The following is a 13,531-nucleotide window of genomic DNA, read 5'->3' on the forward strand; positions in this document are numbered from 1 at the left end:
TTTTGCGCTTGATTTTGCGACACTGTTTGAAAATCCCATGATAGTAAACAAAGATTACTGTGTTCTAAGTGCCAGTATTTGCAAAAGACAGCTAGTGTTGTTCATCCAGGAATTAACGTGCTTAGTCTTAATGGAGCTGAAATTTCAAACTAATGCTGAATAAGGTCTTGTTGAAAAGACAACCATTGAGCTTGCTGTATCCAGTTATGAAGCTCTGAAGTTACTTAAGGGTATTTTTTAATAGTTAACATTATTACAGTTCATAATGGAATTTCTCCATGCATGAGAACTAATGGATTAACTGAAAGTTACTTGTTTTGTTATAAAACTAGGATTTGAAGCCACAGGCCTTCAGAAATGCATATGATATTCCTCGTCGCAGTCTTCTGGACCAGCTAACCAGAATGAGAACCAATCTTCTGAAAACACACAGGCTTATCTTGGGGCAGGATGAAGGTAAGGAGTTAACAGTTCTTCTTTAATAGGTTGGAGAGAGTACAGCTTTTTTTTTTTTTTTTTTTTAATTTCCTTGAATAATGTTTTTTGTCTTTGGTGTGGGAGCAGAGGTGGCCATGGCATCTCTTGCTGAGTCAGTCTCCTTTGCCTGGCTCTGAAGGGGAAGGAAGGACATTTTTGCCTTCTGTCATGCAAGATGTCATGCTTGCTCTGAAGTTTAAAAATAAGTTTGATGGGAGAGCTTTCCCATTCATCAAGGTTCATGTTCTATGTAGTGATGGGGGCTTAAAGCAGGGAGGATCTCACTTTGCTGATGGTCTAAGGATGCAGTTGTCAGCATAGAGATCAAACCTACTTATTTTTCCTTTCTTCTTCTGCCAATTAAGCTCAGCTCTTGCCAGCCTTATTTCCACAGTTGTAGTCTTTAGCTCTTCCTCTGTAGTGAAAACAAATAGTCATTTCTAGTTCTTAAATACTAACACTTGCAATTGAAGGGTGTGAAGTTTGTATTGCCTTATTTTAAGGTAGACTAAATGAAGAGCTCTTGTTCTGTTGCAGACTGCCTTCATAGTGTTCCTGTTGCTCAGATGGGAAATTACCAGGAATACCTGAAAATGATGCCTTCACCTCTTCGGGAGATTGACCCGGATCAACCAAAAAGACTTCACACCTTTGGCAATCCATTCAAACAGGATAAGAAGGTAGGAGGGGCCGTGCTCTCTGCTGTGTCTTTATATTTGACATGGCTTGAAATAATTTGTGGGTAGAATTTCTTCCCCACAATGACAATATATTGCTGACCTGTTCAGCCTTTTGTTGTGTGGGAAGGAGGGATGTCTTCCACATGGTCCTAGAGAAACATGTCCTGAATCGTGCTGGTTTACAGAGTGGCCCTGGGTTGTCTCTGGTTACACTGGGTATCTCTGTTCTGAGAGCTGTCAGGTCTTTTGAAAGCCATTTGAATTTGAGCACAGAGGGACTCAGTTCATCAGTGAATTAATGAAACAGATCCTATCCTGTACTGTTATTTAAATTATTGGTTTTTTTTTTCAGGGTATGATGATTGATGAAGCCGATGAATTTGTTGCTGGGCCTCAGAACAAGGTCAAGCGTCCTGGAGAGCCCAACACTCCAGCATCACTGAAGAGGAGGAGGAGCATGTCCCCACTGCTGAGACGGCCACAGTCACCGCCCGTGGTCACCAACCATGTGGGTGGGAAGGGGCCACCAGCTGCTCCTGGATCCCCCTCGTACCTAAACCTCAAAGGTGTGCCAGGAAATAAAGGTATATTAGGCTGTAGTGCAGCAGCTTGTTTGGTGGGAATATCTGGAGAGGAAGGGAAAAGGATCCTTCAGCATGTGCCTGTCCTTCGGTGTTAGGTAGGAATGAGTTTCTTTTGTTGGCCCAGATAAACAGGCTGCTGCTAGAGCTAATGAAATCTGAAATCAAAAAAAAAAACCAATCTGGAGGTAGAAAGTGTCTCAGCTCAGCTTTTAGTTCTTGTTTGTGTGTTCTGTGGAGAAGGAAAGTTAAAATGTGGTTGTGTTCATTTCCCAAAAATACTAATTTTCATACCCACCTGCTGCAGCAAATGAAGTCAGAAGAAAACTTGGTTAGCTGGATTTGGGGGAGAGAAGAAAAATATTGGTTTACTTAGGAGTCATAACACTGAAATAGGAATACAGAAAATGGTGACTTGGTGATAGTGATATGAGATGGTAACAGCCCAAAGGGACGTATTCCCTTGATCACATCCAAAGTTGAATAGCAGTGGTGGAACACTATCCAGCACTGCCAAATTCACTGCACATCACTTCAAACAGAAACGATACCGAACTATTTCTTTTTGGGTTTTTTGGTACTTCACTTATACCATTAGTAAGATATGTGTTCTTCATTTGTAGATACCAATAACAGTGTTGTCCAAGATGGCAATGGAGAGAAGAAAGCAGAAAATTGTCAGTCACTGGAAAAACAAATTGATGGCTTATCTGTGCAAATGGCTCCTGCTGTTCCAGCTGCTGTGGGAGAGGATGAAATGCTACCCAATGACTTAGACTCTCTACCTGTAGAATTCAATTGTTTGAGTGAAGATGGGTTGGATCATAAACCTGGTACCAATGCACTTGTTCGAGGGCCTCTAAATTACAGCGTGAGTGGAGATGACCAAAAACGGGCCGTGGAATCTACGTCTGAATCTGTGCCAAATTCCTTTAAAATAACACCTACCATGCTGGAGGGAAGCAATGCTGACATCAAAATCAAAGTGATGAAAGAGGTTCGCAAACCTGGAAGAAGTAAGTTGTTTGGGTTTATTTATTTTATCAGTATATTATATGTGGTGTTAGAGAGAAGAGTTATTCCTTGAAGTAAGGAACTATTTTCAGAATACACTTAGCTCTGGATTTTGGTTAACTTCTGATTGCTCTCATGTAAGCAATGGAGGGGCAAAGAAAAGGAAGACATGTTGGGCAGGTGAGTTGAAGTTTAGATTTGTGCTTGAGAGGTTGAGTGCCAAGCCACTCTGGTTGCCCTCAAAGACACCTTAACTGGTATAAGAGGTGCCCTGTGAAAGCACCTTTAGATGTTTTGTGTTTGTTATCAGTGATCTAAAGACTGCCTTACATTTTGCTGCTCCTTCTGTATCTGTAGTGTACTTGTTGCTCTGTGTCCATCAAAACTTCCTTTGCAGAGCAAAGGCATATCTCTTGTAAGGATGCATCTTGGAGTGTGTTTGAAAAGGAATATTAACAGCTAATAGCAAAGTGAAGTTTTTTTTAATTTGTGAGACTGTAATTAGTGATGGAACACCATTGCAAACTCTTTAAGACTTACAAAGACTAAAAATTACTTTTTTCTGTTTTCCTGTAAGATTGGGTAACCTTACAAAATCTAAAATATTGTGGAAAAAAGTATCTTGCCACCTCAGCTTTTATTACATGTTTTGGCTGTACTTTTATACAGGATCAAAACCAAAACACTAACCTGAAAGTTAATGTCTGTGCTGTAGGATTTGCCACAGTAACTTATTTTTCCAATTTTTATTAAATGGCAGCTGTCCCTAATGTGGTCTGTGTCTGAGTGACTAATTTCTACAAACTAAACTGCTGGATATTTTTCTAATACATTCTCAAGTGCCAGTAATTAGTATAATGGAGTGTTCTTAACTCTTCTGCTTTTCTCATCCTGTGTTGCTTGTGGCACACTGAGGCTGTTGAGAGGTGAAACCTTTTTTATGCTGCATCTGTAATTTATTTTTAAACAGTTTTAAAACTTCCTACTTGGGGATGTCTTTGCTTTCTGTTTTGCAAAGTGGGCTCATCTAATTTTATGCCAAATTCACGACTGGTAAATGGTGGTGTAGAGTAAAACAGTGCTGTGTTCAGTGTGAGTCACCTGCCTTGCTGCAGAGTTCAGGCAGTCATCGAAGAAAGAAGCTAAACAGTAGTGGGTGTGGGTTAACTATGTACATCTGTCCACAGTTCTGACCATTTATCCTCTCTGTGCCTGCTGCATCGCTCTGAGCAGGCTCTTGGTCACAGCACCATAAATGCCTTTATACTGGATTCAGATGTGCAAATGTTGAAACAATGCTATTATTTAAATTGTTTTTAATTTAATGTGTCCAGTTTATTCTTTTGCAATGAACATATTTATCTTGTACCACTGAGATAGTGATGTTGTGCTCACAGTAAGGATTGATTATTTGTCCTTCTAGAGAACTAATCCTGACCTTTGCTTGCAGAAACAATGGCTCTGGGCCAAATCAGGGCTTGGTGACCCTGTGCATATTAACTGCTAATGCTGGCACTGTGGTCATGGAGGTGGGAGGCTTCTCTACCTAGCCTCCATTTTCTGAGGATAAATGTTCCTAGCTGCTGCTCTCGAAGAAAACCTTATTCTTTGATGCCACATTTGAATTACCTGATCATCAGTATCACTTCAAATCACTCTGTCACCTCTGTTCTCTGCATAATGCTTATGTGGGAGTTTTTCTGCCTTAGGTGTTTTATCATACACAGACAAGTGAAACTGGGCTTTGGGTTTCCTTTTGGCTGTTAAGTTTTAGTGAAATTGCATTTGCAGGATTGATTTTTAATACATGGTTTGGATTTTTATCTCTTTTTAGATTATGAAAAAATATTCTCTCTTCTCGAGGAGGTGCAAGGACCTATGGAAATTCAGAAGTATTTCATTGAATTTGCTATCAAGGAAGCAGCAAGGTTTGTATAGATATAAGTGACTCAGAGTCATAAATTAAATATTAATTTAGGTCATGGTAGTAAATCATAAACTTTTCCACTACTATTATTTTGTTTTCTATTTTGACATATTTCAATTATTATAGTTGTTTTAGTGGTCAAAATACTGTTATGTTTTTGTGGAGTGTAAATAGTCTTTACTTAAAATTTAAATGTGAATTACAGAGATGGGTTGATACTGAAGACCAGCCAAAAATTTGGGTGGGTTGGGGAAGGGTGACTGTATTAAATTAAATTAAATTTTCTAACCATTCTAATGCCAGAAATAAAAGAAAACTCCTCCATACTGGAAACAGAGAGCCTCTGGTATTACAATTTGTCATGGCTGAATACTCTTTTAAGTTGTTCAACTGTATTTTTAGCAGAAAAAAATTAAATTACTCTCCCTTTCTTCTGTAGGTTTAAAAAACGAGTCTTAATACAACACTTAGAGAGAATACTAGAGGAACTAGATTTCACCAGCCCACCCAACAGAGTTAATCATGTCAACAGTAGATAATAATGTACCAGCCAGACGAATGCGGACCAGGAATGAGCTTGCTGTGCCACAGAAGAGTGGAAGAGGATGTAGCTGCTGCCCTCACCATCTTGGCAGTCAAGTGATTTTACTGTCACAGTCTGAGAAGAAGCAGTGGAGCTTTAACTTTAAGAACCTGATTCGGCAGAAGCTGGGCTATAACCTTAAGGATTTGCTATGAAAGGTGTGGCTTTCTCCTGTGGAGGGTGCTGTTTGCTCAACAGGCGGAAGAAAATAACCATTGCTGCCCCTCCTGCAGGTGATGAGAATTTACTCATTTGAACGCTGTCATTAGACATTTACGTGCTATAGGCAGCAGGTTGCACTAAAATGGGGCACTGTCAAATGCACACACTTGTCTGCATCGTGGAGAGAGCCCGTGTGTTCCCAAAAAAACCCTCCCAGAAACACCTGCACTGGTAAAAATTGCATGTTGCCACCACAGAGACAAGGGTCTTGTTCCCAAGAACTGCTAGCCATGCCTTTAAACTTGAGATTCAGTGTAGATTGAGAGTAAAGAAACTGCTATTGTGTTAATGAAAGCTAAAGACAGCCCTGTGACTGTTACCACCCGATGGTCACTAAACAATCTACCTCAGACTCTCTTCTGTTTTGTCTGCAGACATTATGAAAGTGCACCTGAGGCTTCCCAGGTCCCCGACTTCAGTTCTCTTTCATCCTGTGAGGAGGACGGAGATTCTTCAGGTGGCCTTGGCACACGCTGTGCTTTGGAAGCACTAAAAGGAAACGCTTTTAAAAACGTGTATTTTAATGTTCATACAAAAGAGATTATTTTGAACAGTATTGTTACCAGATCACTAATTTGATATTTTAACTGTATAAATTTTTTGGAACATATGTATATATAAAATAAACCATTTTATTAATTTTTAAGAAGTGCTAATCTGAGGAGTCTGTAGTGGGCAGCACTGAGTTCCTGCAGTTGTCTGTTACCAACAGACTGATGATATTTTTGTAAAACCAGCTGAACCTGGTCTTGCACACCCTCACACAAAGCTTGTGGTGATAGTTGCTGAATGTGGTTGTACCTGGAGTACCTGCCCAGGTGTCACTCAGCTCGGCCTCTGTGGGGTGCACATTTTTATTCAGTTTTAAGGGCACTAAGTTCCAGTTTACCAAACCCTCAGTTACCTGAGCTGGTATCCCCTCCTCCGTTCCTCTTACTGTTTTTTTCCAAAGGTGATTTATATATCACAAAACACAAAGAAGACTGAAGCACCTGCAATTATTATTATTTTCTTTAAAGCAGTACCAATAATATGCCAGTAGTAAGTGGCTCTTTGGATAAGTGTGTGGTTTCAGTTGTTCGCGCGTAACATCCTCTGATCCTCTGACAGCTTTCTTTAGAAGACAGGTTGAAGTTGTGCTTGTGTTAACTTGTGCTCTTGACCTCGTATGGCAAATATTCCATGGATTCTGGTTGACTTGCCAGGCAGGGAAACAGATTTTCGTGGTGAGCTTGTACTTCTCTGTTCCTGCTGGTATTTTTAGTACTAGCCAGCCTGTGAGGCATCTTTTCCATCCACTCCGAAGCAGTGGCACTGACTCCTTGGAAGATGCAGTTTGACCATTGGGATTACACCAGTGAAATTCAAGAAGGAAATGAAATTCAAGAAGGAAATAAAATCCAGCGACAGCAAATCTGTCACAGTGTATATGAATGAAGTGACATAGGGGAAGGCATTACTATCGATGTGCCCTCATTCTTCTCTTAGAAGTAACTTTTACTCATCTGTACAAGTTGAACGTTTTTTAAAAAAAAACCCACAGAAATACCTTGGAATGACACAAAGGGGGATTTACTCCTTCAAAATTTTACATGGAAGCTGTTTGTCTGCATGATGGATCTCCCATTCCTAATGTTGGACTCTAAAGGGATTTTATTTGCAGAGGGTCGGATATACCATGCATACCTCATCATAAAATGCCCTGGTTACATGCATCAAGTTGCATGTAATATGCTATTTTTGAAATAGTAGGTGGTAAGAGGAGACAGCTTTCTTCCATATAGTTAATGGCTGTTTAATTTTCATTCCTGATTCCAGAGGCACTCGCTTGATCATAGCGTGTCTGAGCAGGGGCTGAATTTTTAACTAGTGACCTCGTTAGTATGTAAACCTGCTCTTCGGGTGTGATGCAGTTGGCTGCCAAATCAGCTACAGGAAGCTGGTGCATTTCATTCACATGTTTGGAATCTTATGCCTCAGAAGCTACAAAATATCCCATTCAAGTACAAACAGTGAGAATTTTTCTTTACGTCGCTGTCATTTTATCTGAATAAATTGAATTTGGGTCAGAATATTAAAAGAGAAGAAACCATATATATGTTTATATAGTTAACTGGACATGAGTCTTTCATAAGGAGGAAGGAAGATGTACCATCCTCAGCGGTTGTGTCAGTGCAGAGATGAAGAAGAAGAAGCAACAGTTATTGATCCAGGAGCACAGTCCTGAATTCCACATGGAGCTCAATGTGAACATGGTTCACTTAGGAAGGAGAAAGTGCTCCAGAGCCGGGTTAAGGAGGATCTTAACAGAGCAAATTCACTGTAAGACAGACCAAAGTGCTGGATGTGGGTGGAACATGCCTTGGGCAAACACAGCCCCAAGCTGTGCTGGCACTGCAGGGACAGCCAGGAGGGGTCACGCTGGTGTCAGGCCTTGTCTTTCTTGGTACAGACCACGACCCAGCAGCTGCAGCTGCCTTACAGGGCCTGTCTAGTCTGTACAAGAGCCCCTGCACAGCAGGAGTGTTCCTCAGGAGACAGGACGACTCCGTGATACATACAGGAATTGGAAGCTGTTTGTGCTCTCCTCGAACTATGTTTTTGAGCTCTTGCCTAAGGTTGAAGTAATGTGCCACATTTAAACTGGAATGTTGGGAACTAGGGGAAAAATTACAGCTCTGTGTCTCCTATAAGGAGCATTGTTTAACAATCAAGATTAACAAATTTAGTGCTTGCCTTCCTGTTGTGGGTAGAAAGGCTGTGTGGTGCTTTGGAGTCTGGATACCTGGATATATTCTGCTGCTTCCATTTTCTGACCCTCTCTTGACTAGGCCTCATTGTATGTTATCTTTATTATTTCCTATATAAACATCAAGGAGTTTTTTTCCTAAGCTAAATGCATTTATGAAGTGTATTCTTGCCCAGGTTTAACCAGCATCAGAAAGTGATTGTTGTCTTCCAAAATAACAGCTGTGGAGGCTGTTACTGTGCTGTGCTTGACTTTGCTGTGGTCAAGCAATTGTATGTCTCCCTTTGTAGGAAACTAAAAATACCCCCCAAACCCTGCTTTTGTTCTTTTTTTTCTTCTAATAGTTTTCTCCAGGTTCTGCCTCTAAACTGGCTGGCTGAAATGGCAGCAGTGTAGGGTATTGAGTTTGTTTCAATTTGTTCTGTTCTTTAAAATCTACTGAGGAACTTCTGATGGAAAAATACAAGAGGAAATGCATTGCCTAACAGAAACAAACTTAAAATAACTACAAAGCTCAACTACAGTGCTTCATACTAGGAACATGGCAGCATCACACCTTAAGCAAATGGACTCAAGAGCGCTTGTCTTGAAGAATGTGCAACCTATTTAAGCTGAAAACAGGGCCAAAGACACTTCAAGTCTGGCAGAAATTAGGTTTGGCAGAGATCTGAAGAAAGGATGTTAAGTCAGAGGATTTAAAAGGAGCTGCTGCTTTCAGGTTTGCAAAAACAAGTCTGTCTTAAGTGGAAAGAGAAGAAACTGGAGAAGAATAATGCCTTGGGAGTTAGCAACAATCTTGTGGCGTGCAGGAATTGTTAAGCTGTATTCTAAATCTGAATCTTGTGATCATTTCGAGGAGGGCAGACTAAACAAAAAATGCTGAACTTTCCTGAACTACTCCATTCCATTTTAGCTGCAACCCAGTGTGTTGTTTCATCCGTGAAAGTAGACTGCTGGCTTGGCTTTATCCACTGGTGGTTTTCTTCTCTCATTCTGTGTTGTGTTTGTTGCTGTTGTTGTCTCTTGGTAGTGGCTAAACCAGCGTGACAGGGGAACCCTGAGCTGGGAGTTCAGGCAGGAGTTGTGGGAAGAGTCAGTGGGAAAAGCAGCCATTGCTTGTGCGCTGCGAAGGTGGTCAGTGAGATGCTTCTCGGGTCTGGTAGCACCAGTCTGGTACCTTGAACAGCTGATTCCTGAGTGTTCAGAAGAAGAATGTGCCAAGGAAGGAGTTAAACTGTTGTACAGCCTCGTGGTAAATGCACTGGAGGGTATTTCCATAGGCAGTGGAAGCCAGATGGCTTTGCCAGGAACGGGGACTTCTGGTGCCATGTAAGGAAAACAGTATCACCCCAGAGCAGGAGTTGGGAAGCTCTCAAAACAACTGCATATTTAAGATTTTGAGCTTGGGCTGAAACTCTCAAACAATTTATGGTGAATTCCAAAAGAATAGTTTGGCTTGGGAAAGGCAGTGAAATGGAAACCTCTGATCAGAGTTTTACTGGAGATCTGTTTTTTTGGAGAGCTTGAGGAAGTTTTATCTTCACATCTGCAATGGGAATTTCACAGCTAATTCCTAGTCCTGGATCAGCTCCAACTGCAGTGGAAGTAGCTGGATCCTTGGCATTTATATATGCTTGCTGTCATGTCAGTCACTGTCACTCCTCTAATGCAAACAGTCTTGCATAATGTCCCTTAAAACATTGGACAACTCTGGCAATTTGCTGTATCCCAGTGCTCCACTCACCACTGCTGAGCAGCCTGGCAGGAGGGACAGAGCTATTTAGGAGTCATCCTCATGGTGTGTGCCTGTTTGAAAAATACAGCCCTGCAGGATGGTGAACAGGAGGAGAGGGTTATAAAGCACTTCAGTAGTTAAAAGGGCAAAGCATTTTTTATGTGGTCAGCCTGTTTCCTGTCATTTTCTCCAAACTTTATTTGTAAATGTTTAATATGTAGAACGTATCAGAGAGGTTCAGCCTTTTGTAAAGGATGGGTTTGGGAGACTTCCCCTCTTGCTTCATCTTGTAGCTGTGACCCATGTGCTTGTGCAGAGGTAGAGAAGGATGCTGGGCTGTGCTTGGGTTTTCCACAGGCAGGGACTCTGCTCTGGAACCATCCCAGGTCTTGAATGTGTGACAAGAGGCAGCTGGAGCTGAATTTTTGCTGGATTTGTGGAAATGCACTTACTGTTTCTTGCGGTGGTGGTGTCAGTGTGAGCAGTTACTGTCTGGGCAGGAGCCTGTCAGTGTGTTTGGGGTTCCATCATGGGCAGCCAGAGGTCTCTGATCAGCACACGCTGCTGTAGTAGCTGCCTGATCTCTTGGCAGTGGGTGCCTCAGGGCTCGAGGGTGCTCTCCTAAGTAGGACAGAAATAAAAATGAACCCTCTTCCCCAAGATTGCAAAGTGATTAAAAAAAAAGGCATTTTGCTGATTGCGGATGATTATAATGCAGCTGCTCAATAGTGACATCCCAGCCATGGAAAAATAGCATTGGTTCTTTGAGCTTTTTTCCAGTCTGTGCAGCATATTAAAACCCTTCATGCACAGCTGGCACATTTAACTTTGATTATGTTGTTGAAGTGACTGATCTGAGAGCAGCCTGGATCCCAGTTGCTTGCAGAATTTGAAAATAAGGTTGTTCCAATTCATATGCAGTTGGTTATTTTGGAAGAGAGACAAACTATCTCGAGCACTTTTAGGGCTGCTAATTAAAGTCCTGTGGCTCTCCTCTGAGAGAGTCTTTAAAGATGGATGGAGGGACTTACCCAAGGTCATATAGTGTGTCACTAGCAAAGATTATTATAAAACCTGTGCCCTAATTTGGTTTTGTAAACTTGAATTATTTCCCTGGTGTGGACAATCCACCACAAACCAGCACACTAACTGCTGGGCTCTTGTGTGTGTCAGTGGGCTCCTTCCTCCCTGAGCTCTTCCACCTGCCAGCCTGGGTCTGGCATGGGAGCAGCATGGGATAGGGACAGGACAGGCTCCCTGTGGCTTCCCTATGGCTTCCACACAGAGGTGGCTGAAGGAGGTGCCTTTTGCTGGAAGTGTGCTTGTAAAGCTGGAAAAAAGCAGGAGCTTGGAAAGAGGGAGATAGGAGTGATGTAGAGAAGCTGCCCAAGCCTGTGGGCACTGGTGGCGGTGCTGCCTCTTTAAAAAGAGTTCTGGCTTCTGATCCAGGCTGCTCCAGTGCCTTTCCTTTCCCAGTGTATTTTGAAATTGCACTGGCATCCCTGGATTCAGGGCTCCTCCCTCTGCGCTCAGAGAACAGACAGAGCTTAGAAGCCACTCTCCAAAATGATTGTTAGTGGAAAAGGGAGACAGGTGGGAGACTCGGGAGCTCTGGAAGAAGCTGCTTTAGGTGAATCACATCCAGCAAATCCTCCCGTGGGAGTGTTGTCAGAGAACAGGAACGCCAGTGTGCAGTGGCAGCGTTTGGCTTGCTGGGGGCTGGATGTGGGCAGGACGTGCTGGGGCTCGGTGCTGGTGAGGGATTAGGGAAGAATCTCACTGAGCTGCTGCTGCCGAGCCCCTGCAGCTCCAGCAGGTGAAACCGGGTCAGACCCACTCCTGGGAACGGGCTGTGAATTCCCTGCAGGAAAGGCAGTTGCTGGTGAGTCACGGCCCAGGCTATGATGGGAAATGGATAATAGGGTGAATGATGGCTTTTCTCACACAACAGGACCCCAGGGAGGTTCTGACCTCATGGGGCAGCCAAAAGCTGGTTTTTGTCGGGGTTCTGGGTGGCCAAACCCTGCGTTCCTGCAGATGTGAGCACAGCAGGCTCTCCTTCCTGGGGTCTGCCTTGCACCCCTGGACTCGGAGTGCCCACTCTGCTGAGGCAAGTGGGGGCTGTGAAAGCAAGGAGAGGAGAAGGGACAGCTCTTGTCATGATGGGAAACCAGTAAGAGGTTGAAAACACCCGTGAAAGCCTTGCCCTGTTCATCCTTGGGCATGGACACGTGGGTGGGGAGCTCTTCTGAAGGGTGGAGACTTGCACCAAGGTTATGTCTCTGGGAGGCTGGTTGTGTGCTCAGCACGAGGCTGGTGGCAGTGCCTTGCGAGGGGTATCGTGATGCTGGTGGACTCTGCTCTGTCTGAAGCTGATCTGATGTGACTCACCCCTTAGTACTCCTGTTTTAACTTGCATGCTGGCTGATCTCTGCAGAGTGTCCCATTGCTTGGCTCCCCAGAACGTGCTGGGGTTGAGCCCTCACTTCTGCCTTTTCAAGCTCTGCAGTTGCTACCTGAGCACAAGAAGCAAAGGCAGAGAGGAGAGCGGCTTGCAGGCCTCCCCTGCCCACTGCCCACATCATGCTGTGCTGGGAGACGTCTCAGCCTGTCTGTTGCCAAGGTTGTCCTCCCTGGCCAACCCAGGGCATCAGCGTGGCCGTACTTGCAGCAGACCTGGGTTTGTTAACCGGTCCTGTTGCACCCTGTAGGATATGTGTGTCCCTTCCACAGGAGGTAAATGTGGACCTCACTCTGCTGTGGCTTTTCCTTTGTGATCTGAACCTGCCATATTCACACAGGTGTGGAAGGAGCAGATGGCTCCTGCTTCAGAGTAATAGTGGTGACTTTGACATTGAAATGGCACTTCTTTCTCCAGGGTGCCTCAGCAGAGATCTGTGTGTGACCAGAGCCTGCAAATCAGAGCAGGGGGGTGGCCTTGGGGAAGGAGGGGACGTTATTTGGCCCCCTCTCTCCCCTCCATGTGCTTTGTGTTGTGCTGGGGAGGTGGTGTCTTACTGTGGGGTTGGGGGCTCAACCCAAGCCTGTGGATGCCTCAGGGGCTCTGGAAGTAGTCCAGAGAATGACAGCTTGGTGTGGATGTGGGGAAGAGAAGCCTCTCTTTGGGGCATGTCCCAGACTAGCTGCTCCAAGACTCCTTTGGGATACAAGTGTCTTCTGTACACTTCTGTGTCCAGAATTAGGGAATAAATTACCGTGTGCACAGGACGTTCTTCCTGCACCCTGTACTGCAGCAGAGACCTCCTGGGGCAGGGACAGGGGATGGGAGGACGTCAGCACTGGCCTTCCATGTCTGGCCCTGAACAGCTCTAAAATACCCAGCACAAATACCTTGGGGGAGGAGGGGGAGTTTTTCCCTTTCCCTGCTTTTTCTTTTTTTTGGCCTTTTTTTGGCCTTTTTTTTTTTTTTTTCTTAAATCCAAAGTGAAGTGCCCCTGCAGCACCACATGCCTCTGGCAGATCCCAGGGAAACTGGTTCAGCCAGCACCAGTCTGGGCAGGGAGGGCACTGTCAGCGCTGGGTGCTCTGCCTGGCAGCGAGGG

At 43.9% G+C, this 13,531-nt stretch overlaps 1 protein-coding gene across 5 annotated transcripts in view; it reads left to right on the top strand.

The window, feature by feature from the left end:
* LOC135421484 (integrator complex subunit 6-like) overlaps positions 1 to 6,133 on the top strand; it is a 40,708-nt gene extending 34,575 nt beyond the window's left edge. For 2 of the 5 annotated variants that reach the window (XM_064670023.1, XM_064670025.1), the window contains 6 exons: positions 333 to 456; positions 1,015 to 1,157; positions 1,510 to 1,741; positions 2,362 to 2,754; positions 4,587 to 4,680; positions 5,119 to 6,133. In XM_064670023.1, the coding sequence (XP_064526093.1) occupies positions 333 to 456; positions 1,015 to 1,157; positions 1,510 to 1,741; positions 2,362 to 2,754; positions 4,587 to 4,680; positions 5,119 to 5,218 (1,086 nt within the window). In that variant the 3' untranslated portion in view covers positions 5,219 to 6,133. The remainder of the gene's footprint in view (positions 1 to 332; positions 457 to 1,014; positions 1,158 to 1,509; positions 1,742 to 2,361; positions 2,755 to 4,586; positions 4,681 to 5,118) is intronic. The other 3 variants (XR_010434028.1, XR_010434029.1, XM_064670024.1) reach the window with 3 other exon arrangements.
* Positions 6,134 to 13,531: the final 7,398 nt, after the last annotated feature.

Source organism: Pseudopipra pipra, chromosome 13 (assembly GCF_036250125.1).
Source record: "Pseudopipra pipra isolate bDixPip1 chromosome 13, bDixPip1.hap1, whole genome shotgun sequence".
In the NCBI taxonomy this organism is placed as follows: domain Eukaryota; kingdom Metazoa; phylum Chordata; class Aves; order Passeriformes; family Pipridae; genus Pseudopipra; species Pseudopipra pipra.